Source organism: Natator depressus, chromosome 4, assembly GCF_965152275.1.
Source record: "Natator depressus isolate rNatDep1 chromosome 4, rNatDep2.hap1, whole genome shotgun sequence".
Taxonomy (NCBI): domain Eukaryota; kingdom Metazoa; phylum Chordata; order Testudines; family Cheloniidae; genus Natator; species Natator depressus.
The window spans coordinates 21558257-21586011 of record NC_134237.1 but is presented as its reverse complement, the minus strand read 5'-3'; the positions used below and the strand labels follow the sequence as shown (position 1 = coordinate 21586011).

The window sequence follows — 27755 nt, the reverse complement described above, 5'->3', positions numbered from 1 at the left end:
ATTAATCCTGGCCAAATTCAATTTGGCTACTTATTTACAGTCTGCAGCTATAAATTCCCTTTGCAGTTTCAACTATTAATGAAGGAATAGCACGTATCAAGGTGTACATGCAAAAGAGGGCAGAGTTAAGGTTTCATGTCCAATTGTAACTGGCATTTTTTGACTTCTAATTGCTTAACTCTACAGTCAATTTAATGTTTTAAATATAATATAAAGATACTGTTATAATAATGGAAGGATTCTATTTAAAAATGTCAGAAGAGAAAAAAAGCAAATGGCAGAGCAAGAACGTAGTTTGAGGGAGAAAACAGATATAAAATTTAGACCGAAAATAGAGGGGAAATGTTCAGAGAGAATAACTTGGGCATGAAGAAGGAAGGGAGGTCTGTTAATGCAGCGAAGAACCTACTGAAAAGGTCTTTCTATTCTTGGAGTATCTGATACTCATTATACAAATGCAAGGAACATGACAGATACCCTGGTGATTGGTGCCATATGTCTAAGGTAGGACAGAAATATCCAAGTATGCTCTGAGGTGCAAAGAGATGAAGGCTTTGGCATACATGGTACTGTTAGTACACAGAACAGATCTCAGCAAGCAGCCATTGTGGCCGAGCAAATAGAGCACTGTACTGGACACAGGAGACGTGTTTGAATCCTGGCTCAACTGATACCCTGCTGGGTGACCTCAAGCAAGTCACTTGTGGCTCCATTTCCCCATCTGTAAATTGTGGGAAGTGATACTGGCCTCCTCTGTAAAGTGCTTTGAGACCCACTGATTAAGAGCGACGTACTCGGTAACCATGACTGAAAAATTAACAGATATTACAAGTGTTGGGATAAGGAGGAAGAGGAAGAACATGTGGAGAGCACAGGAGAGGAGCAGAAGATCTCAATGGAAAGATGGTCTGTAACTGAAATAGGAGGAACGGAGTGGCGTACAATCCTTATGGGCTCACCCCAATCTGGTATGCTGTTTGCCCTAGGGGGAATATGGAGGGAGCAGTACTTGTGTACCCCAGAGCACAGAAACTGCAATTGTCCCTACCCCGATGAAGGCTCCATGCTCCTCGGAAACATGCGTTGCTGCACCTTTTCACGGGGTGCAGCATCCTATCCACTGTGCATCTGTCCTACTTCTCAGGTCAGTGTGGAGGTGGTCTGAGGACATGGCCCTTCTCCACCTCACCCCAATCTGGTATGCTGTTTGCCCTAGGGGGAATATGGAGGGAGCAGTACTTGTGTACCCCAGAGCACAGAAACTGCAATTGTCCCTACCCCTGATGAAGACAGCACCAGGGAGAGATGTGATCCTAGTTTCCAGTCTCCCCACAGCGCACCTGATAAAGATTGGCAACAACCCGGGCCTGAGGTTTATAATTAGAGCTAATAAAGGCAGTTGATGGCAGCACTTTCATCACAGCAACTTGATTAGGAGATTGATTTATGTTGGTAATCTAACACGGAACTAGTAATGGGAGATTTCATGTAGCCAGGTAAAACATGGGGCATGATAGGAAAAGGCAATAAAAACTCAAAAACCATTTGTAGACACACATAGTATAAAAACTGCTATTCTTACAATGTACATTCGTAATTAGGTTTATAATGAGTCCAAAATATAGGTAGAAAGCATGGGCATGGGATTTCAGCTATGCATATCTTGGAAGAATGTGTAAATGATGGATAACACAGAAAGGAATAAAGAAATGGATAGAAAAGATTCAGAGGGGAAATGGGAAATGTTTGAAGACAAATTAAATGTGTGCCCAAGAGTCAATAAATGTAGAAGTGAAAGCAGGCCAATTTGAATGAGAGAGACAGTACAAATGTGATCAGGGGTAAAGCAGAACCACACAGTATGTGGAGTATACAACTCTGGAGACAGAAGGATTGGACATGTGAATTACATTTCGTAGATTTAGAGAAGCAAAGTTTAGAGAAGCATATTGTTTATGCCTACAATACCAGTTTCCTAAAATTATTCTTTAGCCAATGGATAAAAAACCAAAGTAAGTAGTTGGGGGCAAATCCTGGGAAACTGAGCAAAATGTTGCAGTTCTGAGGGAAGGAATTTTCAGCCCTGATCAGCTGAGGTATCTGTGCAGCTGGACCATAGCTATTACTACGGGGTATGCAAAGGAGTAGTTGATGTGTGTCCTTGCTCCTCCTTGTTTTCTGCAGGTGGATCCGCACTGACCCATTGGCCATGCCCTTGCCACCTTCCCAAAATAGCTATTTTCTATTTTCTTACTTACTTTAGGGGTTGGGGTTCATGTTAGGTTTTTTTTAAAAAAACATAGAAGTCAAGAAAGAACTTGACAACGACAAATAGATAGCAAGGTTTCATAAAAGCGAGATCATGTCTAATAAATATTGCTTTGATTTTTCCCTCTGTGAATTGGATCGACTTACTCTTTGGCGTCATAAAGAATTCTTTTCTTTGGGTGAAATCCTGGCTCGACTGAAATCATTGGGACTTTTGGCACTGACTTTAATGAGGCCAGGATTCCACCCTTTGTATGTTTAATCTAATCTTTCCTTCTTTTTTCCCCTCTGGCTAAACTTGTCAAGACTGTGCTTATCACTGGGGCATCTGAGCACCACACTGGACATCTTTATCCTGTTTCTTTTAGCCTTTCAGTTGTATTAGCAGTCCTAGATTCTTCCATTCTTCCATCTTTCTCTTAGGAAATCTCTCCTCCCCCAGACATCCATCAGGATTACTGGGGGGAAAGTATCCCTTGAATTCACATTCCTGAGGGTGCTTCTCCTTTATTTCCAGAGAAAACTGCCATGTTTTAGGATGCATGAATTGGGATAATGTGAGATTCATAGAGTCCTGATGAATTGGACTTTATACAAAAAAAAAAAAAGGGTCACATCAGTGCTAATGTTACTACTGTATAAAACACATTTACCTTTGATCCTTACATGATTTTCCCTTCAGAAGAATGTGCAGAGCCAATTAAGTGTCACTTAGGTGGAAATTTTCATAGCAGTGTAAAGAAATTTTACCTTACAATGCTACTGTTGCCAAAGGGAATTGTGCTCATCATTTATTATTTGTACTACAGTAGTGCCTAGACACCCCTGTGTGGTGGATGCTGTATGAATATAGAGTAAGGCATAGTCCCAACCCCAAATGCTTACAAACTATATACCCCTAATGCACCAAGAAATCTGTTATCTACAGCCAGGCACTCAGATACCACAGAATATGCTCCACGGAGAAAGTCTGGGATATACACTTTAACAAACTTAAAACCCCCTTCACCAAACAAGGACACACCCAGGACCACCTCTCGGCGCCAGCAAAGCAAGCAGGTGCTTGGGGCGGCACAGTTCCGAGGGCGCCATTCCGGTCATCGGTTTTTTTTTTTTGCTTGGGCTGTTGCTCTCTCCGAGCTTGGGGCAGCAAATTTTTTGCTTGGGGCGGCAAAAAACCTCGAGCAGGCCCTGGACACACCATCAGAAAAGTAGAGCACGTCCTGAAATGGGCCATCCAAATACTCCAAGAGAACCTGGTTCAATACAGAAATAAAACCGCACATCCCTAGTTGTCACCTACCACCCCACACTGGAACCTGTATGGGGTATTAAACAACACAACCCATACCCAATGGGGACCATATCCTGAATCCCCTCTTCTGGCCTTCAAATAATCCCCCAACTTCTCCAAGCTCATCATCAGAAACAAGCTGCCTAGAGACCCAGACATACCAGCTCAAAGTGGCACCAGACCCTGCCAGAACAACAGATGCCCTACGCATGCCTATCACAACATGTGGTGTGCCTCATCCAGTGCACTAAACACTCCAACAACAACTATTTGGGTGAAACCAGACAACCAGTACACTCTCAAATGAACTCACACAGGAAAATAATAAAAGACAAAAACACCACTTCACCTGTGGGCGAACACTTTTCACAAAGCGATCACTCTACATCTGACCTATCAGTCCTCATCGTCAAAGGAAACCTGTGCAATACCTTCAAAAGATGAGCCTGGGAGCTTAAATTCATAACTTTGCTAGATACTCAAAATCATGGACTGCATACAGACACTGGGTTTATGGCTTATTACAATAATCTATAACCCATTCAAACTCTGCCCCCAGCTTTTCCTTCCCCCCCTCCCCCCCCCATGACTGGAAAGGTGTTAACGGTTCACTTCAACTTGAATGGTCCCTTGAAATACGTTAACTTCTGATGTTAAGCAATCTGTTCAACGCTGTATGTAGCTGTGTCACTCTGGATATGTCTACACTGTAATTAAGCATCTGCGGCTGGCCCACATCAGCAGACCTGGGCTTACAGAACTCAGGGCTACAGGGCTAGTTAATTGCAGTGTAGACATTTGGGCTTGAGCCCTGATTCTGGGATCCTCCCCCTTCGCAGGGTCCCAGAACCTGGGCGAACCCAACATCTATACCACAACTAAACAGCCGTGTAGTCCAAGCCCTGTGAGCCTGAGTCAGCTGACATGGACGAGCTGCAGGGTTTTAATTGCAGCGTAGACATTTCTCTGAGTACATTTCCTAGACCTGAAGAATTGCTTTGTATACACCTGATGGCTTGTCTCTCTTCACAACAGAAGTTGGTCCAGTAAAAGATATTACTTCACCCACCTTGTCTCTCTACAATCTAACAAGACAAGACAGACCAGAGAAGCATTATCCCCATTTTACAGATGGTGATCAGAGGCACAGGTATGTTAAGGTACATTGATTCTGTCAAACACTTAAGCAGGTGCTTGATTTGAAGCCAATGGGACTTAAGACTGCGCTTCAATCCCTCCTTTAGTGCTTAAGTGCTTTGATGAACTGGGGCCAAAGTGACTTGCCAAAGTCATACAAGAAGTATGTGGCAAAGCTGGGAATTAAACCTGGCTTTCTAACATCAGGGCTTGTCTTCACAGCTTTAAGAAAAAAAAAAAAAAGCTTTTTTCTACCTCACGGTAACTAAAGCACATGAGCTCCCCAAAGTAAAATCCCTTTGTGACACTCTGCACCCCATAGTCACCGTAGTGATATGATTATGACATAATCATGATGCATCTTGTACAAAATATGTCATGTGAGGTATCAATGGAAAAGTTATGGTTTGTTGAATATGATTATCCTATTTGTATGCATGTATCATTGTTTGTATCTGGAGTTATGAATATTGACCATGCAGCTGTATTTCAAATGTGCTTGGTCCTGGGTAATTCCCACAAGTCAGTTTACATCCATTGTGAAGGAACTATTCTAGATAAAGGCACTATCAGTAAAAACAATGGGCCACGGGAAAAGCTTATTTTCACCTGAGGAGCTTTCCTGTGGACACTTCAGCCAATATATGGGTGGTGGCTGCTGTGACTCATCGAAACATGAAATGGTAGATGACCAGATCACGTGATGCTAAACTCCATCTTGTGCCTATATTTTTCCGCAAACTGTGATGGGGATTTTGCTTGAAATGATCAAGTTCCCGCCACATGGATGAACCTATAAAAGGGGGAAGTGACATCATCTGGCCTCACTCCCCTTACATCTCAACATCTGGAAACACCGTAGGAACAAAGACTGAACTGGGGAAGGTGGTCCCAGACAGGAAAGAAGGTGGCCCTGCCTGTGTAGGGAAAATTGGTGGATCGTGTGTACCATCAGGGTGAGACACTGCTTAATTCAAATCATATCTAGGGTAGAGAACTTAGATTGCAATTTTGTTTATTCCTTAGGTAAGCAACTTTGATCTGTATGGTATTACTTATAATGACTTAAAATCTATCTTTCTGTAGTTAATACATTTGTTTTATATTTTTTACCTAAAACAGTGTGTTTTGCTAAAAGTGCTTGGGGAATCTGCTCAGGAACAAAAACTGGTGCATGTCCTCTTCACATTGAGGGAGGGGCAAACTGGGTAATAAACTTATACTGGTCAGGCTTTTGGAGGGCAAGAGGGTACATCTCTGGGTCCTAGGCTGTGGAGCTTGGGGCCGGGGGGGGGGGGAGCTGGCTGGAGCCTCTCTGTTGTTAATTCATTCGTTGCTGAGGAGAAGCATTCATGTAACTGCAGCTGGGTGTGTTGCTGCCTATGTAAATGTTTGTGTGAGTGCAGGTCTGGGAGCGGTCTGCAATTTGTCACAGCCTCACAGCGTGAGAGGGGGCCAGATTGATATGCCAGAGGGCTCAGTAGTACCCCAATTCCAGGTTGCACCCCTGGGAAGCCCATCACCCCTTTATTTTGGCCAAAGTCAGCCTTATAATCCCCATGTGGGGTTGACCTCAGCGAGTTTACCTCATGCTAAAACGGAAGTACCTTGTCTTTGCTATGTTTTTACCTCAGGAGAGCTCTCACAGGTAACACAAAGTATAAAAAAAAAAGAAGTTTTTTTTTTTAAAGCAGTGAAGACAAGCCCTCTTTCAAATGCCTTAGCCACAGCAATCCTTCTCCTTGGAGATAGGGCTAAACCCTCAATTACCATTTGGAAAATTTTACTCTCTATCACAAAGGCAAATTTTTCAATAGAATGAATGTTGGATTGTAAACCAAACAACAACAAACCTCCTCAAAGGTTTGCCCCAAACCTGTGTGAAACATGTATTGCACAAATATTATTCAGGCTTCTCAGAAACAGAGCAAAACCCATCTCTCCGACAGCTAGCAAATGGAGAAAATGCAAAGGAAAGGAAATTTGTAGAAGTTGTAGATAAACTCATATCCCCTAATAGTGGGTTGGTTTAACTTACCTTGGAGAGTACACAACATATTGTATTGATTATTTACTATTAAAGAGACCAAAATAAAGGTCTTTTAAAAATTGTACTGTCAAAAGAAACAAAGAAAGAGTTCCCTCTGCAAATATGGAATAATAATAGAGGTCAGCATAAGAACATTTTTTCCTGGCACCTTTAACAGGGTGAGTGATTGTATTAATTTCTTTCTTTCTTTTACCTTTTAGGAAAGACTGGACGTCTCTACCCTTATCTTCACTGATTTTGCCTTCCAGAGAGGAGAGTGTCTTGCTCACATCACTCATGGTAGCAGAAATGTTGTCAACCTTCTTCTGTAGAAAAGTCAGTTTCACCTGCTGGCTGCTAATCTGCTCTTTCATTTTTTGTGTCACTGCTTGGTGGAAGAATAGAGCAAAAAAGAAGCTTTATTAAATCACAGGGGAAAGAGGAAGTGGATTTTTTTTCTGAGAAGCATTCTCTGAAAGTAGAATGCAAAGTTTCTGAGTTACAATTCATGAGTGAGTCATCTTAATTTTTGTCATATATCACATATGAGTGACATTCAGCAGCACAGCAGTAACTAATTACTGAAGCATCCCATATCCATTATCAAGTATTTATCATTCTAGAAGAGCTCTTTGAATGGTTAACCTATCTTAATCAGCATAATCCCAGTCTTCTCCCACCTACCACCCAGTGGAGGATTCAGTGATCATTAATTCTTTGTCCCTTAATAGCACCAAGATATTTATTTTCACTGATCATTTACAAATCAATCAACACATGTCGTTTCAATGCTTCAGTCTTAAGAAGATACATCCATTTATGAGTGATAGGATCAAAAGAAGGACCCTCTGAACAGGGCGGCCAGATCCATCAAGAATGAGCACCAGAAAAATAAAGAAATAATAATACAGGATAGAACCTTTATAGTTCTGACACTAGCATTCAAAAAAGAGCTAATTGCCCAGTCTGGGAAGTTCAGTTATTAAAATATCAATCCAAATTGCCCCTCCTTGTGGTTGTGGTCTATTGAGATTAGTGGATGTCTGGTTCCCAGCTTTTAATTTAGCCAGTCGAGAAGTAAGGCCCTGATCCTGCATTATTGGGGCCCTACAATGGGTTCACGCATACGCCTGCATTGAACATCTTGCAGGAGTGGGATTTAAGATTGGGATTTTCAAGAGCCTGAGAGAGTTAAGCACTCAAAATATGAGGGAGTTGTGTGCCCAACTCCCTTAAACTCCTTTGAAAATCCCACCTAAATGACAACTTTAAATATATAGATAGATAAATACAGATTTGTTTGCATTACCCCATATTGACCAAACCATGTTTTGACTTAATAAAGCACCTTGCAATGGATCCATACAAATATTTATTAGTGGAGATCCATAGTATTAGTATTGATCTTGTGTCACTTCTCATTATGGCCTCAGTGTCTTTTTCCATGGCAGCAAATGGCAATAGTCACAAATTTGGTGGAAGTATAAAGACTACACAAAGGAAGTAGCCTGCAAAGGGGAATTTTCTTTCAACTGTGCAGTAGTGTAATGGGACAATGATTCTTCAGAATTCGAGTTAGCAGACTTGGTGCTTACACCATCTAGTTTAAAGTGCGGGTCTATGTTGAAAAGTGACTAATTACCACTGGCACTTTCTTATTTAACAGTTCTCCCTGTGGGTAATCTTAGGGTATTGTTGTCCGGGATAGGTCTACAATATGCATGAACACAAGGCTGCAGCAGCATGGGTTTTAATACAGGGTCCACAAGCCCGCACAGGCCCTGGGTTTACTCAGGTGACTAGCTGCTCTGAAGCCTGTACTGCTGCAGCTGCACTCCTATTACTATCTGAGCTAACTAGAATAAGATAGCTTGGGTATGTCTGTGTGCTGCAATTACACCCTGATTGCAGTGTAGACGCGTCTTTCATCAGCTACTGGCCTTAGTGACATTAATAAGAGATTTTGACTACTTTTCACTCCTGTTTACACTTCAGCAATGGGAAAGCAAGTTGAATTCCATTTTGGCTCATGCATAATTGAGAGAACTGTTAACTATATTATATCTGCAGATTCTTTCCTCAGTTATGTTTGTTGATCCTCCCCCCTCTCTTTGCGGCCCCTTGTAGACAGTAGAATTGGATAAGCATAACAATGGTCTGCAGAGAAGGGGATTGCACAGGTATGAGAGAGAACAGAATCTGGCCTGCAGAATTGGTGTAACTGGTAACGAAGCATGAGACAGGAAGATTTGAGTGTCTCGTCCCGGGATGTGTTTACAGGGCTGGCAGCCAGAAAAGACATCTTTTTACTGGTCAACTGAGCAAATCTGATCTAAAAATCATTGAGTGACAATACACATGAGATCCTAAGATACTATCTTTAGAGAGTCACTTTTCAGGGTAAACTTGCACTGTAAGAATTTAGGAGGGAAATAAAATAGTGAAGAAGTGGTGTGCATTCATTTGCCTGTTTATTTTTACGGCTATTTTATGGTCTGCAATTGAGCTCTTCTTTGTCTTCTCACACCATCTCACCCTTGTTGGTATGAGAGCTTTCTCTTCTGTAGCTCCCACTTGAAACACCCTTCCTGTATGTCTGTCCGGGAGCCACTCCCTTTCTTCTCTTGCCTATTCCTTTTCATTTCTCTCTTACTCTTGATATTTCGGGGGAGGGAGGGCATTCTCCTGTCAGAGTAGCACAGCAGGTCTGAATTCTGACTTTCTGCTCTCCCTATGAATCTCCCCAAGGGAGAGGGGCATACTGAGGAATGAAACTTAAGGATCAGAATTTTACCTACAACAATTATTTGATCTGGCAAAGTGTAACGGAATACAAGGCCAGATGCAGAGGGGATGTAAATGGAGAGGTAAGTAATAGGGTACTTGTTACACCATGAGCTGATGCAGGCATGTGCAATTCAAACACCAACAGGAAAAAGCAACTAACAGAAAGGTGTAATCTAGCTTTATATCTTACACTTTCTTTCACAGCCCGTGGATTCCTTTTCTGGCACCTCACCAGGTAAGTTATATCAGTTCACTACTGCTCACACTGACTTGCCCACGTGTGGGTAACAGCACCATTTAGAGAGGAACAAATAGTTTGCTGTACATAATTTATCTAGCAAATGGAGTCTTCCGTTCTTCTTGGGAATAAATATATCACAAGCAAACAATTTCTTCAAACATATTCTTCCTTCAAAATATTCAGCATATTTATTTTGTGATTTTTTAAAAAACATCATGCACTGATCTTGAGTAGTTCTCTGTGAGTATCCGATATATAAACTGTTGGCTAATTGGAGTGGTCTGATAAGTCACATTTTATTGGATGTATTTGTAATTCACCCACTGGCATGAGTAAAATTTGGTTTCCTTGACTATTTGTACAGTGTGGCAAGGCACCTCCTTTGTCTCGCCCGACTTTGCACTTCCCCCTCTGACAGTGGCATAGCCTGCTTTAAATCAGTCCCCCTCTAGTCAGTGTTAGTCTTCCCCCTCTGTATTCTCTTATTAATATTTTCAAGGTAGGCCGTATCAAGACAGGCCCAAGGAGCATTCCTCCAGCAAACAAAAAGAAATCATTTTACAAACACAAAACAAAAGGGGAACACCTTTCCTGGAGGGGTTGTTGTCCTGCAGTTGGCTGCAGGGTATCAATCCTTCTCCTCAACAGCCATTCAGCTTTGGGGGGTTCCCGCCTTTGGGAGGATTACAGCTGCTCACCTTAGAGAAGCCTACCTATCTACCACCACTAGCCCCAGAGCAGCTCCTCTCTCCTTCCCCTGGCTAACCAGAGGAGGGGGCTTTTAAAGGTCTCAGACAGCCTAATTGGACTCAGGTGTCCCTCACTGACCTGAGGGAACCCTTCTCAGCTGATAGGAAAAAGGGCCTTTATCATTCTAGGCCAAGGTTAACATACCTGCCTTCCCTCACGCTCTTGCAGCTGCCCAGCCTGACTTTGTCACCACAGGCGATTATGGAATTCATTGTCTGGAACATTTGTGCTCATAAAACTCCAACATAAAATAGTCGTGGAAAATGAATACAAAAGGGAAGTGAGCCTGGCCAAAGCATATGCATTCAATACTGTAAAAGAATACAATATGTGAGGGGGTCTTTTTTAAGGTATCTAGCTTTATCAATGTTTAGGTCCTCTCTGACTTTAGCTTACTGATTGTATAAAATTACTCATGTTACTGACTAGGGTTGGACTTGGCTAGGCTCTGCCTACATGTGCATAACAAAGAGCCAATCCCTGCCCCAACATCCTCACAATCTAACTATGAAATGGTAGACAACAGGTGGTTGCAACTAAGAGAAGGGAAGAACAGAGTAACAGAGAGACAATTATGATTAGCACAATAAGCTGGGGTCAATATCACACTCTATTCAGAACAGACCTGTAAAGTATTATTGTATAGCTTGCTTGTGATTCCATTTGGGAAGATGACAATCAAGTGACACCAAACTCCTCTCGTCAAATGTTGAGCACTCTGGTGGAAATGCTACTGAACTGGTTTAGAATAAACATATCAGTCTGATAAGAACATATGCAACAGAGAGCGCTAAATCCTCAGCTGGTGTAAATCAGCATAACTCCCCTTTCTTCTGCAATGCAGTGCTAAGCTTTGCTCCCTGTGGATCTGGCCTAGATATGTATATTTTTAATAGAGGCATTGTGGCCAGTGCCACAGTGGGTTTATGTTTTTATTTTGGAGACTGAATCTTTTAGTTGCACGCTCTTAGACACTGATCCAGAAGATTCAGTTCCCTCCCCCCTCTCAAAGTAGCACCACCAGTGGAACAGAGCTGCGAGAGAATCTGATGCTTCATCTCACAGCTTTTGGTAGCTGGGGATGTCTTTTGTAGTAGCTTTAATAAATAGTGTTGACAATTATTGTGTTAGAGATGACAGTAATTACAACTGCTGACCTGGGTCATTGGGGTCCTGCTGGTTTCCCCGTGTCTCCGCATTGATAGCTGTGTTGCTCTCAGCTTGGTTGCTATGTATAAGCAATTGATGATGTTGGTCTAAAAGAGGCGGGGAAAGAAAGGAGGTAAGCAAAACATTCAGCATGACTACTTTATCCCGTACTCAGCAATATTGGTACTGCTCTTCATTTCTCCATTCTATCTCTCCCAAACCTAATTGCCTGTGGTAATTCCTGAGTTAGCAATTTAGCCCATCTGTAACACATGTGGACCATTGGTGAAGACAGTGACTGGATTTAATTCTGACCAGAGAAGATGTCTCACAGATGTTGCAATTCATTGTGATTTGTAGAAGTTGGTGCCAATACAAGATTAAACCTCCCCTATAATTAGGAACATTCAGAAATCTGGATTAAATTTAGAGTAGAAGCTTTAAGACAGATATAAAACAAAACTAATTTATAAAAATATCTTATGTCTTTGCCTGATGGCTAGCTAAAGAAATTTTCAGCTGGTGTCTAACAAAGAATAGAGAATGGCTTTTTGCTTATTGAAAATCAAACATTTTAAAAAAACAGAACTGTACAAACAATACATTTTGTGAGCATCAAACTAAGTACAGAAAGGTAATAAAAGTCACCTTAATTGACTACTGAAAGCAGCATAATCTAGTGATAGGGATTCGGTACTCACATCTGACTTGCTCTGTGAACTTCATGTGGCTTCTCTGTGCCTCAGTTTCCCTAGATATGATTCGGGGTTATCTGTGCTTTACCACTTCAAGTATTTTGAGAGCAGCAGATAAAAAGTGCCACATAAATGACAGGCATTATAATGGATAAGTGTACAACAGAGCTAATTGGATACACTTTTACCAAGAGTTAAGCTATAATAGAAATAAGAGATGTGCCTGGGCTGCAAAGTAAAGATTCATGTTTGGATCTGAACTTTCCCTAAACTGCAGGAGGAGAGGAGGGAGATTTGAGATGAGGGCTTTCATGTGCTGCACCTCCTCTCTAAATGGAAAGAACTTTTTTGTGTGAAGAGAATGGCAATATTAAAGTATTGCAGGGCATTTTTCTATAAATCAACCACAACATTTAATAAAATAACAACTCCCTATCTATTTAAAGAGGAGATTTTCTAAAAGCAGGAAAACAGCTGTGGAATCATGTATTTTAACCACAGTTGCTGTTATACTAGTTTCCTTAGAACAAGCGGTATTTATGGTAGGATTTTCAAATGTGAGGGGAGCTCAAATCTTCAAGTGAATGTAAACCAAAACAAAAAGAAAAGGAGTACTTGTGGCACCTTAGAGACTAACCAATTTATTTGAGCATAAGCTTTCGTGAGCTACAGCTCACTTCATCGGATCACGAAAGCTCATGCTCAAATAAATTGGTTAGTCTCTAAGGTGCCACAAGTACTCCTTTTCTTTTTGCGAATACAGACTAACACGGCTGCTACTCTGAAACCTAAACTAAAACAGAAACTTTCTTAAGATTAAGAAAAGATTCAGATAAGTAGTTCCCTCAGCCCTCCCTCCCTTTTTTCCCTTCTCTTTGTATCAGTATATCTGTTGGGCTGGCTGCTTTCTTTAGATCTCAGGGGTTATGAGACTTCTTGAGGGCCACAGGGTGAGTAAGAGAAACCTGAGAAGCAGGGGCCCTTGGCAGCAGGAAGTCTAATAATGAGGAGTCACAGCAGTGCAAGATACCTGCAACTCTCTCTCTGGCAGGGGGTCCTATCACCAATGGAAATTCAAAGTGTGAAGCACTACTGGGGAGGAGGAGAAAGATCATGGAATGGGTTTATTCAGCACATTCCCTGGGCAACCTTTGCTGATACAATTCCTAATGACCCCAACTGTCATTTAAAGCTCATCTCTCCCTCTAGAACCCCTGATGCAGCTTGCCAAAGCAGGTTTCAGAGTAACAGCCGTGTTAGTCTGTATTCGCAAAAAGAAAAGGAGTACTTGTGGCACCTTAGAGACTAACCAATGCATCTGATGAAGTGAGCTGTAGCTCACGAAAGCTCATGCTCAAATAAATTGGTTAGTCTCTAAGGTGCCACAAGTACTCCTTTTCTTCTTGCCAAAGCAAACACTCTCTAATCTCCTCAGGAGTGAACCCAAACTGAATAGGGATGAATCTAGCCCATTTCATTCAGGGGCTCATCTGACTCAGGCAAGACATGGAGATTGCTGTAGATGAGGGTAGTATTTGTCCAGAATTCAAAGGAATATTTAGACTAGAGATCTCTACACCGTAGAATAGCATTCAGACTCCTTGGGCTCAGGGAGGAGGAGCTGAGAGTCAGGCTAAAGGGAAGGTGAGGACAGGGGAAGGGAGAAAGATCTGTTTGGAGTGAGAGAAGAAAGGCAGAGGCAAGATGGAAAAGAGCAGGGACGGAGACCTGAAAAGGTTCAGATAAATTCAAATATCCAGATTTTGTAGGAATTGTCTGAACCTTTTGAAGCTTGCACATTATTCGTATAATAATCAATACATACTTTGCACTTCATAACAAGGTGTCCCTTATGGACCTTCATGGAGATGCAGAGCTATCCTGGTGACGCTCTCTGGCAACCAGACCAGATGGGTCCTATAAGTTCCAAACTTAGAATATTGAGGGATTTGAGTGTGTCTGTAATGTAAAGAGAACTAGTGGCAGGGACAGTGAGGTTCAGCAAGGAAAAACTCAAAACTGCCACCCAGAGGAGGAACCTTAGGCCGAAGTTGATATTGATTGGTATTTAAATGAACAATAAAGGCAAATCCAAGAAAGGTGGTAAGTTTGGAAAACATCCATTATCTATATTGGGAGCTGGGTGGGAACTCCATCCATTTATGCACGTTTGTGGCACGTTTCACATGAGGATCTCAAAGCATTTTACACAAGTAGGCAAATTGTATTATTCTCATTTTACAGGAGGGGAAACAAAGTCTCATAAAAGATATTGTCTTGCCTGTGCCAAACAGGGAGCCACTGGCAGAGTCAAGAATAGAACCAAGGTTTCCTGCCTCCCAGGCCTCTGCTCTAACCACTAGACAATGTTGCCTCTCTTATGCCCGTCTTAATATTGAAATCAATAGGACGGTTTGCAGTGTAAAGTACTACTTACCCTGAGTAGGGGTGGCTAAAATAGATGCTACACATTTACTAAGTGTGCAAAATATTTCATAAATAACTTGGGTCTAGTTGGAAGGTTATGGACAGGAGCAAGAGTGATAATTTGGTTGACAGGATTTCTGACCCCAAATACAGGATAAGTAGAAAAGGATAGGTTTAGGGAGACTATTTTCAGGTAAAGAACTGAAATCTAGTTTGGTCCTAACCTGACTCTCCAAGGTAACTGAATGGAATGAAATATATATATAAATTTCCCTACATTCCATCAGCCTCATAACAATATTTATGGTAATCAATCAATGACATTTAAGGAAGATACAAGGAGCTGTATTATGGGGTAAGTGAATATGGGAAATAACAATTAGCTACTGAACAGGTGCTCATGACTTCAAATTATTACCTGGACTGTTCCATGGAACCCAATGGAACTGCAATCATGCCGGGTAAGAAACCGAAAGGTCTGTTTATGATTTCAATAGCTGCTGTTATCTTCTTCTGACCATGGTTGTTGACAGCAGTTAAACTCTTACATTCATCCCAATTCATTCTATAGTATTTATCAGGTGGGGATGAGATAATATGATCTTTGACTGTGGAGTCAGTTACTCGCCTGTGATAAAGGACCAGCTGATGGACATCCTTTTATTCTTTCATTTACCAATCTCTCTGTCTTCCCAAATGTATTCACCAGCACCCTTACGGCTAAAGACACCAGATTTGTCAATCAATCTTATCTTTCATCTCCCCCCACATCAAATCAAGCAGCTTGTTCACTGCTTCAGACAAGTGGTACATTCCTGATCCTTATAGTGCTTTCTATTCACTTTTATAGTTTCAGGGACTTATATTTCTCCTTTCACGTTTATTTCACTAATGTTGTAAATTGTCTAGTTAATTGAATGCCTGTGAGAACGGGAACTTAGGAATTGCCATACTGCATCAGACTAGTCCAGTAGTCTGCCTCCTACTGTAGCCAGGACAAACTGCTTCTGGGTTTTCTTGTACTTTCCTCTGAGTGACCAGTTATGGAATAACCTGCCCATATGGGAAAGGTACATGATGGACAACTTTAGAAATTAGGGTCCTTTATCGACAAAAGAGGTTCAGAACAGTCAGCAGCAACGTGACTTGTCTCACCACATCCCGCTAACTCGTCTCAGTCCCATTCTGAAGGAACCATCTGGAGGGATAAGATGGGAGTTGAATCCCTATGCTTAAATATTCATTGGACACAAGGATGTCCTAACAAGGATGAAAATAGTGCCAGTTGTAATTTGAGCCCCGGACTGAAATAATTAAATTTATTTCCCTTAGGAGAGCAAACAGTCACCAAATGGCAAAAACTTTTGCTTTCTACCCACATCTTTTGCTTCCCATGTAATTGGGAGAATTGACCACAAGTCTAAGGCTCGATTTCTCAGCCAGTCTAGCCTTTAATTTTGTGCACAGGAAGTGTACAGGCCTAAATGAAGAAATTGCACATATGGAATTTGAGGCTGCCTTTTAAAAGTTTCACCCACAATGTTAAATTTAGGCCAAGATTTTCAAAAACACAAGACTGAAGTTAGGTTCTTAAATCCACTCTTAGGCATAATAAAGAAAACAACTGGCCGTTATTTAAAAGTGCTGAGCAACCAGCGGCAGCTGCTGGGCACTCAGCACTTCTGAAAAATTAGGTCACTTATTCAGGAGCCCAACATCAGACTCCTGTCTTTGAAAATCTTGGGCTAGATATGTAATATATTGCTGCACGTATTTTTAAACACATATATGCATGAAATGATTTTCAGGAAGTATTAAAATATGGAGATTAGATCATCTTTTTCTCTGAATATATTTGTGATGCAGCAGGAGCAGCTAAAGGAGAATCACTATGGGGAGTTTCTGAGTTTCATTACAAGAATCCTCCCCATCCCTATTATAATCCTTCTGAGAGTTCTGTGCTTAAATTTGAATTGCTGCCCGTCGTGTCTTTTACACTCCGCTTTGGCTTCCTTGTTTCTGTTCAGAACATTTTAGAGCCATCTGCTGGAAAAAGTGTATTATTGCAGACATATTTAGAGTTAACAATAGTTACTGTACTCTCTCTGCAATTCTGAGAATATTGTGTGCCCTAAGCTGCAGCCAGCATAGATGAAATCATTCGGGGGAAAGCGGGAGGGAATTGAATCCATGCACTTAAAATCAACTTACATTGCAATGCTGCATTTGGATGCAACCTGACCTACATTTACGAGGGTGCAGTTTGTTCTTACCAGAAATGATTTGTGGTGCATAATGCACTGTATGTAAGCAGACCTGAGCAAAAATCAGAACTTTTATCCTGTGAGGAAATTCCAATATTTCAACATTTGTTTTCATCACATATTGGGACGAAAAGGTGATCATTTTATTTTATTTATTTGAGGAACAAAATGTTACAAAACATTTTGATTTGGAGGTGGTGAAACATTTTGTTTTGGCATTCTTGACAAAAAACAACAACATTTCAATATTCCCATATCAAAACATTTTGTTTTAAACTGACCTAAAACATTTCATTTCAAGTCAATTCAGCATTAAACTACGTTTTCCTACGGTGCTACATTGCTTCATGAGAGTTATAATTCAGAAACCTTATGACCTTGTTCATTCTTTCTTATGGGTCAGGCTCCCTGACTGGACTACATCTCCCATGATGCACTCATAGTCACGGGACTCCCATAAATGCATCATGCAGCCACAGTTCTACTGTGTAGAGAGGGCAAGGTCAGGAGAGGCCACATCCACCGCTCAGCTCTGTGTGAGACAGAATAGTGCATACATAGTCGTTCTCTCTGCAGCGGTGTGAAAGGGAGGCCTGGGCACATGGCCATTGGCTCACCACTCTGCAAATTCACTGGCCGAAAGCCCTGTGTGGGAGGTGGGTGTCAGTGGCTTTGGAGTGGTTGGGCAGGATTCTGGAGAGAGAAAAGAGAAATACTTTGTCCTTACGTAACACTTTTCATCCGAGGCCGGCCCTTCAGGTGCTTTACAAGCATGCATTAATTAAGCTTCTCTATGCCCTTGTGAGATGTCTCATCCCATTTTTCTACATGGGCAAACTGAGATGTGGAGTGGTTAACTGACTTTCTCAGGTCACAGAGCAAGTTAGTGGAAGATTTGGGAGTGGAAACTAGGAGTTTGACTGTCGGTCACCAGCTGTAACCCAGCACAACTCCCCTTTCTATTTTTCAATACTAATATATAACGAATTGGGGTATAAACCTCATTTCCCATATTTCCTTGATGCTGGACCAGTTACTTTCATTGTACTTTGCCTCCTTCTTAAGCCTTCATTTTTGTAATCTGTTTTTGTTAACGTTTTGTATTTTTTTTAAAATGTCAACTCTGAAAATGTCAAACAGGGGCTTTGGATATAAATCATGGTGGCTGTTCGTGCCACATTAGAGCCTGACCCAACGCTCACTAGCTTTCAATGCTGTAAGAGAGATTCTCCCGACTGCTGGGGTCCCAGCTCTTCAATATTTCCCTCTCCTAGATGGGAATGGCTGTGGCTTCTCTACATTCCTCTACATTAATTTTTAATCACAGCCTCTATTCTACCACTGTTGATTGAATTCCCCACCACATCTAATAGCCTTTCTTGTAATATTCATTCATTTAAAATATGTATGCTAATGCCATATCTTATTTTTCAAGGGCAGTTTGTTTAAGGCCAGGAGCAAAGTAGTAGCAGTTATACAGATGTTAAATGACAGCACATTGCCATATGTTTGATCACCAGGGCAATGGTAAACGCTACATGCTTTGTATAAAAAAGGCACAATTGTACGTAGGCCATGTATAATATCTGGTGTGGCTTTTTGTAAAAGTCAGTCAGCAGGTCCAATCCTGCTACCACTGAAATCAGTAACAATTCTTCTATTGACTTCAGTGGTAAAACGGATCGGGCACATTATCTTATCTACTGGCTGAAATATATTCCAAGTGGCTGAATCTCAAAAGGCAAAGGGGTCAGCCTACTATAGGTCGATTAATTTTACAGTAGGTACTCAGTGAAAGACCTTGATTTAATATCCCCAAGACTGCAATTCTGTACGCCCTCTCTGCCCCCCAGAAAGGTCAGACAGAAGTAGTGAAGCATTTAATACAGATTCCAGGTTGCCGTACAATAGAATCAGAATCAAGAGTTCGTGAGTTTTATTTATTAAGGGAAGAGCTGGGGGAGGTAATTTCTCTCTCCCTCTCTCTCTCTGAATAATGTGGCATGAACAGTAAAAATTGAAAGCAGGGACAGTAAATAAATGCTGCCAATCTGCACTTTTCTGATTTTAATGGATTTCATTCTGTTAGGAAAAGATCTGAACTAGACTGATTTTCATCTGGGGCTTTTGCTCTTGAATCAGATTGCCTTTTCTCTCTTTAAACTGAACTGGATTCAAATCAATACAACTCTGACACACCTTTGGGTTGACACTTTTCTCCACTGTACCCAGGGCAGCACTTCCACTCCAGTGATGTCACAATTTTATGTTTGATTCTGTAGGCTTGGCGGGTCATCGTCTGGGATCTGGAGATCAAGAAGAGTTTGGAAATCAAATGTTACGAGTCTGTCTCAGAAGATTGAATATGATGTTGGAAGATAAATCTGTAATCAGCACATTACACTGCACATTTCACCTATGAATTTTTTTTACAACTACTTTGGAATGAAAGGAATTAAAAAAATCCCAACAACAAAAACCAAAAAACCCTTTGTATATTTTCAATACTAACGACTGATTCTGGGTGCCCAACTTCAGACATCTTAAAGGGGCCTGATTTTCAGATGAGGGTTAACTCAGTGCTTTCTTAAAAAAAAATCAGGCCTCTTTATGGTATCTGAGATTGGGCACATAAACATTCAGGAATCCAAAATATCTAGTTACTTTGGAAGGCCTGGGCCATAGTGTATGCTCTGCTGTTTATAGCAAGATAAATTCTGAAGGGTGAAATCCTGGCCTCACTGAAGTCAGTGGGAGTTTTGCTATTGACTTCAACCAGATCGGGATTTCACCCGAAGTCTTTATTTAGTCCTTGTTCATGCAAATCTCCTATGATAGAGAAAGAGAGAGTATAAATTGGGTAAGAACTTCAGAATTAGGTCCGGTGTTATCGTGAAGCAGACTTTGTACTGATGGTAACATTTCTCTCCGAAATTCATAAAGAAGCGCTCTCTCTCTTTCTCTCTCTCTCACACACACATAGTGAAAACCACCACTAAAAGCTTAAGCCTTCTCTCCTGTTCAGAAAAAGGTTTCATGAGGGCATTTCTGTCCATTCTGTCCATACTGATGTAATTACATCACAGTAAAGAGCTGGTGTTTGCACGGTCCCTCCTCCTGCACGCAAAAGCCAGCAGCTGTTGTGCACGAGGAAAGAGTGCAAATTGAGTAAAGACTCATCTTTAAGAGGTAAAATTATGCATAGTCCTAAAAGATGGGCATGACTATGAATAATCAACAACGTAAATATATGGAGTTTGGAATATTAATTCTGGTTTCAAATATTCATAGCCATCCACTCCCTCTGCTCGGATTCCCAGGATCCTCGTTAGGTTTCCTTAGCCACATACGGCTATCTCTCAGGCTCCAGTGATCACCTTGCAACTTGGCTTCTAGATGCCTTCTGCTTTCCTGTATACCCTAAAACATCTTTCTCTTCCCGCAATGTGAAACTATGGGGCAGGATGTTGGTAACAGCAGAACGGCTGAGAGTCTATTCTGCTCCCCACTGGTGCTCCATCCAGATCTCACGTTCTTAGTGCCTTCCCCTCAATGGAGTTTCTCAGAGTTTATTTTCCAACAGAGATTGTACAAGATTTGAATAGGGAGGTGAACTTTGGTCCCTCAAGGAATTGACTTAAGGTGGAAAACCTTGTGGAGCAGGACAGAGATGGAAGCTTGGTGAAGAACTGAGGGAGGATGGGAAGAGAGAACCCAAGAGCCAATCTGAAAGTCAAATGAAGGTAGATATAGCTGTGTAACTGTGCTGCCTCCGTTTGAGGTGTACTGCACCTTTATAATTAAGAACTTTGCCTGAGTGCAGAGAAAGTAGCCATTTTGTTCTCAGAGTTGCTTGGCCCATCAGAGAGACAGCATACACATGCCACACTCGCTCTTGGGCATTTGGTCTTTCTTGTTTTTCCCCCCTTAATTTCATACAAGAATCAGTGTAGACTGGAAGCTAGTGTGTGTGTTTATGTATATTTATATATGTATATATAAAATCTCCTCTCTCCCTTTTAACATTCTAAATATAAACGCCAGACAGAAGCAGTGATAAAAAATGCTACTGGCTACTAGACACTGTTCCCAGTGAGAGGGCTAAAGTTACAAAGTTTGGGAGCTCTGAAGATAGCTGCCACAGAATTCTCAGTCCTTTTATAGCAGCACAATCCCAATCTAAAGGACTGCTGGAAGAAGGCAAACTCGAAGACTAAATCCACCAGGTTTGTGTCAGAAAACATCCTCCCAGTGAACTCTAAAATGCTATTTTGTTTTACTCTACAGTTAATCTCAACACCGTCTCACAAGGGATAGTCTTATATCATCTACTTTTCTGCAGCTGCCAGAAGCTCTCCCTTTGTCCTACAAATGGCTGAGCTCTGACTAGTAGAGTAAGACTGTATACAATACTTACTTACACAACCAGCCGAAAGAGTTTATTTTCCTACAAAAAGAAAAGGAGTACTTGTGGCACCTTAGAGACTAACCAATTTATTTGCTCAGCTGCAGCTCACGAAAGCTCATGCTCAAATAAATTGGTTAGTCTCTAAGGTGCCACAAGTACTCCTTTTCTTTTTGCGAATACAGACTAACACGGCTGTTACTCTGAAACCTTTTCCTACAAAGGCATCCTGAAATTTTTTAATTAATAATAATTAAAAAAACCCTGAAAAGAGACAATGTTACAACTGCAAGATTCATCACATGCACAGTGTATTAGTAACACATGTTATGGCCTTCCCCAGAGCCACTTTAAGCATTCCCAAAATGCGGAGCGTAATTTACCTGCTACCGATAGGCAGTAGCAAAGGCACAGGCAGACTCCAGCACGTGATGTTTATACAGTACAAAAGAATGGTATAGTCTAGTGGTCAGAGCCACAGACCGAGAGCCAATAAGTCCTAACTTCTGGATTGGAACAACTCAGACACACTTAGGGGATGTCTCCCTTTGCATACCCCAAGTAGCAGCGGAGGTGTAATAGGGAAACCACCAAAGCACACACCAGACCAAATTCAGAAGGACTCTGGCAATAAAACTTTTTAAGAACAGGCCATTAGCCTGGGTTGGAGGTTATCACAGACACGGAAAGAAGGAGCTGAAGGCGAGATGAAGGACAGCAGTGTCCAACTTCAATCTACTCCTAACCTAAACTTGAATCCTGTCCTCTGTACACAATCCTGCCACCAAGTGGAAAATGCATGAAAAAGTCCAGGCCAAACTGAGGGGCTGGAAGATAAAGCTCGTCCGAAATAAAAAAAAAAAATCAAATTGTGAAAATTTTCACTAAAACAAAGGATAAATGTTTCGCAAACTTTTTTTGCAAAAATGTCATCCCATCCCCCCAACCCTGCCCGAGCTCTGCTAGCAGGTCGTTGAAAACTAACGTTTGTAGAATCCAGTGAGGCAATCCAACCACAGCCTCATCAGCGGGAATAAACAATATGAGTATGCTTAGCACAGTGAGTGGGTCCTAATCAGTAAACTACCCCCAGGGCTCAGTCTTCAGCCAACTCCAGTTGCAACAGCTGTGACTGAGATGTTTTTTTGAATTCTCTCTTTCACAGACCGTTTCAGAACTTAAAGGTGCAATGACAACGCAACCATCATGGTTCTTAAATGGCCATATGCCTCACAAACAATCAACTCCCCCCCCACCCTTGTGTAAGACAGTGAAACTTCTGCTGCCTTCAGTAGGAGTTATAATTGCTCACTTCAGATTTGAATTTGATCCCTACAGAACAGGTGTTAAGTTACACAAATTTTGCACATCCACCAAATACCAACTCCGTTCTGGTAGCACCGCTTTGCTAAACCTACGTGCACCCGTTTCCTGGCAATATTACAGCTCAGTCTGGCCCACTGCCTTCAGACCACATGCTGCGCGCACCGTTTGTGTGGGGAAGGCCTCGTGATTGTGGTGAAGCTGTGGGTGTGGGGAGCTTGAAAGGAAGCTGCGTGTGGGAGGCTCTGACCACATAGGTGCTTTCATCTGTAGAAGGATCTGTACTGGCAGAGGGAGCGCCACACTGAGGGACTGCAAGTGCCACAGCTGCTTCTAGTGTAAGAGTGTCTGCATCAAGTCCATCAGTCATTCCCTGGCAGGGATTCCTTTCTTCCGGGGGACCTCTTAGAACTCCGACACAAAACCTGTTTACCCTGACGGGTGAAGGGCCAGTATTTGGTCCTTGGTATAGGAGCTAAAGAGCAATTTGTACCGAGTTACCTACTACGTTTTGCTTCAGAATTTTACATTGATATGATCAAAGAATCATACAAGATGCTTGTCCCACCATATTTGGCTCAGGGCTATAAGCAGGATGGATTGAATTGCTATTTTTCATTCAAAGTAATAGCAGGTTACCTGCTGATTCATAATTAAAGTGCATGCAAATGCTATTTCTGAAAAGGATTACGCACCTCACAGGACAGGCTCCAGTAGTCCAGGTACACGGCTTCGCTTTGCCTGATGTCAAGGTTTCCATGTTGTCCACCACGACGGTAGGTAAGAGTCTGGTGTGGACATAAGCACACCAGTTCCTGTATGAGAAAGAAGGAACAAGCTTAATTGATTTTTAAATCACAACTGTGATATCCAAATAACATTTCCCCAAATACAATGGGAACATGATACTTCAAGAGGAAGGATGGCCTTGTGATTAAGGCAGGGGACTGGGATACAGGAGATCTGGGTACAGCACCAAGCTGTGTCATAGATTTCCATGTGATCTTGGGTGACTCACTTCATCCCTCGGTGCCTCAACTCCCCGTCAGTAAAATGGGGATAATAATTCCTTTCTGCCCTTCTGTAGATGTTGGGGCATGGACTGTTGCTTACTAAATGCTGTGGAGCATCAAGGACAAAGGGATCCTAATATCAGTTGAGGCCTTTAGGTACTACAGGAACACAAAAAAATAACAATAACAGTATACTTCAGCAGGCATTTTCTAGCTTTGAGGCCATAGAAACTTGTTCTCTGGGATTCACAGAAGTGGGTCCTGGAGTTTCAGTATTCACACATCTATCAGTATTTCTATTTCACTGATAGGTTTTCACACCCCACATTTTTAACCAGTTCTAATATTTACCCACTTTGTGTTGTGCTTTGAGAGCCTTACAGGAAAGGTACTATGAGCACCAAGCATCTGGTTGGTGCACTGAGCCCAACTGCACTTGTGACTGCTGGACTACAGAGATTTGACATCCACAGAAACGGCTCTCTATTTCGAGAGGTACTTCACACGCAGCAGCACTCATGTATACCACATTATGGGGCACTCAGACACAGCCCATATTATATAATTAATGAAGAATGTGCTTCATATAAGAGTTGTTGTGTAGTTTCTTTGATCTTGTTTCTCTTTCTCATTGTATATTTCCTTGGGGGTTTACATCAGGAAAAAATATGTCTTTTTAACTGGGGGTGTAAAAACTCTGTGCTCTCGTATGAGGCTCTGTTTATATTCTCTTTCCTATGGCTGGGACTCGTAGCTTCATTCTTTTGTGTCAGTTTGCAAACTGCATCAATAAATATTTGGAAAACATAAATGCAGCCTCCAACAGTAAACGTAAGGATCAGATTCTTCTCTCACATAGAGGGTGTTAATCAGGAATAATTCTTTCGAAGTCTATGGAGTTACACTCATGCAAACCTGGTGTAAGTAAGTGGAGAACCAAACACTATAGTTATAGCAGAGAGATCATAAAACCACTTACAACAACCATGGGATTGTATGGGACATAAAAGTCCACCAATGGAGTGAGGAAACAAGGGAACTTCAAAAATTATCATAGTTATTCAGAATAAAAATGACACGTTTGCTAACTCCCTATCCTGTGTTATATAGGTGAGTTAGGTAAGGGGAAAAAAAGGCACAGGTAGCCCCTTCCATCCCAGAACACTTATGCAGCAGTAGTAAAAAATATGCTCCTAGCAGTCTCTTGCTATTGAGTGGTAGGAATGAATTCTGGCTGTAGCACCTGCCGGTGCTCTGTAATCCTAAGGGAACACAGCCTTCTGTGCATGAACGTGGCCAGGACTCTTGCCCTCCTGTGCATATGAGGTGGTTGGCAACACATGCCAATGTGTTGCAGGTTACACCCATTTAGACCATCAATCCTCAGCGTGCACCCCTCCAGCACCTGAACCACCATGCTTTGCATGTCCAACCCTTGCACCCGGTATAGCTCAGGTGAGGATTCTACATGGATAACAATGAGATCAGAGATAGTCCTTATCTTTAACACACAGTACAAAGGTGAACTAAGTCTCCCATCATAGATGTGGGGTGAGTATTATCTCCTTTTTATAGATATGGAAAAAAAGACTGGATCAAAGTGAGTCATGGTATTCAGGGGTGGAGTTCCTACTGAAGCCAGTTGTTTATGCTCAAGCTGCATTTGGTACGCGGCTTATAATTTTAGGTGCCCCACCTATGACATGGAGAGCTTGATTTGCAGTGGTGCTGAATATCCCCAGTTTCGACTGTTGCAGGTATTCAGAATGTCAGAAAAATCCTGCCTCTGAATTTCTAAAGCTGGCCACCCAGCAGCTAAGGCACTCAAAAGTAGAGGCAAAAATTTAAAACGGGGCCCGAAATAACTCACTCGAAGCTACAGTGAGGCAGTGGCAAGGTTAGAATTTAAGAATTCCTGGCTCCCACACCTGTGCTCTAACTGCTAGATCACACTTCTCCCCACAGAAATAAATTAATTAAGATAAAACTGGTAGCACTCTTAAAATTAGATATGTTTTTACACTTGAACAAAGGACAAAATGAAAAAAAAAAAGCAGCCACAAGAACCAATTTTAAAATACATTAAAGGCCTGAAACACAGAGAGCGTTTACTTTTCAGAAACGTAGCCTACTTTTTAAGATTCATAGTGCAAATCCACTAATCATAATTATGGAGAGTGGAAGAGTTACTGAAACTTGCACACATCTTTCTTGCTGGATGCATTCCAATGGGGGATGGGAAAGGAAGCAGCCAAGCCCATTCCAAAATATTGGCTAAGCATTGTTTTGTTTAAAAAAAAGTCAACATCATTCTCTGATCTCCGTAAAAAATTAACTCTAGTGTTACCTGCAAAGAGCATTTGTATTTAAAATGGTTAAACTGATTTCAAGCTGCATCAGGGCAATGGCTAAAGTGGTTCTCTGTAGCCTAGCAATCTTTGATCAGCCTAAATTGGAGGAAATATGGATGGTAAAAGAGCCCCTGGTGAGACTCATAATTAGGTTTGTGCTACCAATGAAATAAGCTCATTAAGTGATGTTGAAAATGTAAATATAATTTTGAAACCAAATAGTCTGAACAAAATTTAGGTTTAAAAATAGAAAATGAAGCATGACGGAAGGATGATGACAGGGAGTGTAAAGGCAAAGGCAGCCACTCAAAACAACTGTTTTGCATAAAGTGAATTTAAACCTGAAAATCCTCTTTACCTTTCATGGAATAATTTATTACAGATTGGAAATACTGATTTCTAAACCTGTGGGCTTTGTCACGACCTGCAGTTGCTATTGCCCTCCTTTTGCACTAACTTAGATTTGATTAGTGAAACATTGTATTTAAAAAACAGAAACAACCACATTGGTAGTAAGAGTGGAAGATCCCTGGGTGGCCTAAAGTCCATGTAGCAGCTTTTCACAATCCTCTTGCAGCTCTTTGCATGCGGGGGCGGGAAAACACTGCTGGAAAGAGGCTGCAGTAAGAGTACCCCTACGCTCCCACTGTTCCTGGCTGCTAGAGAACACCCTTTTGGCAGGGCCAAATTTAGGATAGTGTTTGGGTGTAAAGCCAACTTTGCTCCACAGCCTGCACCAAGTGCCTCATGGCTAAATCTGAGAATCGGAGCCATATTAAATAGTGACAAGGACATTTGCCTGGCTCACGATAAAGGATCAAATTATGGTGCACTGCAGATGAAGGAATGCAGTAAGCCTTCTCCTCTCTCCCCAGTGCTCCAATATAAAAAGCAGCCGTGCTGTCCCATGCCCCTCACGGTGCATGCCAGGGGAGTTTGGGGTTGTTGAGGGAATCCATGCTGGACCTACAGGAAAGGTTAGCAAGCATCACTCCTACTGGCACCAATGCAAGCATTATGGAGACTCAGGGTCCAATTCTCCTGCCAATGCAAGCTAAGAAGCCAATGTAAATAATTCTCATGTTGTAGGGACTTGGGAGTGGGACTAATCAGGCCCATGAAGCATTCAGTCCCCTCCTCTCATGCACCAAGCACATTGCCATGCTGTGGCACATATTCACTAATAATGCATTTTCCTCCTTAATAGGCAGAACTTGTTTCTGAAAGTATTAAACTAACTACAGGGTAGGGACGCTTGCTTACCCATTTGTAGCTGACTGAGCCATCTCTGAGTAAATGGTAATAAGCTCATGATATCATGGTGTGGATGGAGCAGGAGCATGAGCAGCATTTTTGACCTTCAGAATGATCTAATCCCCAGAAAAAATGCTCTCTCTCTTTCTGTGGAGTAAGAACAAGTAGCACACGAACCCTGAGCTGTGGTGCATCCTTAGGAGATGAAAAGTAGCGAATATCAGTGCTCGCATTATTTACTGTACTTTTGTTTAACCTTTGATAAGAACATAAAAATGGCCATAGTGTGTCAGATCAATGGTCCATCTAGGCCAGTATCCTGTCTTCCAGCGGTGGCCAGTGCCAAATGCTTCAGAGGGAATGAAGAG

At 41.7% G+C, this 27755-nt stretch overlaps 1 protein-coding gene across 1 annotated transcript in view; it reads right to left on the bottom strand.

Annotated features, from left to right (window-relative positions):
- MMRN1 (multimerin 1) overlaps nucleotides 1-27755 on the bottom strand; it is a 58492-nt gene that overhangs the window by 13791 nt on the left and 16946 nt on the right. The window contains exons 2-5 of the mRNA XM_074949975.1: nucleotides 23465-23584; nucleotides 19241-19347; nucleotides 11664-11762; nucleotides 6943-7116 (exon numbers count right to left, since the gene is read on the bottom strand). Coding sequence (XP_074806076.1) covers nucleotides 6943-7116; nucleotides 11664-11762; nucleotides 19241-19347; nucleotides 23465-23584 — 500 coding nt within the window. The remainder of the gene's footprint in view (nucleotides 1-6942; nucleotides 7117-11663; nucleotides 11763-19240; nucleotides 19348-23464; nucleotides 23585-27755) is intronic.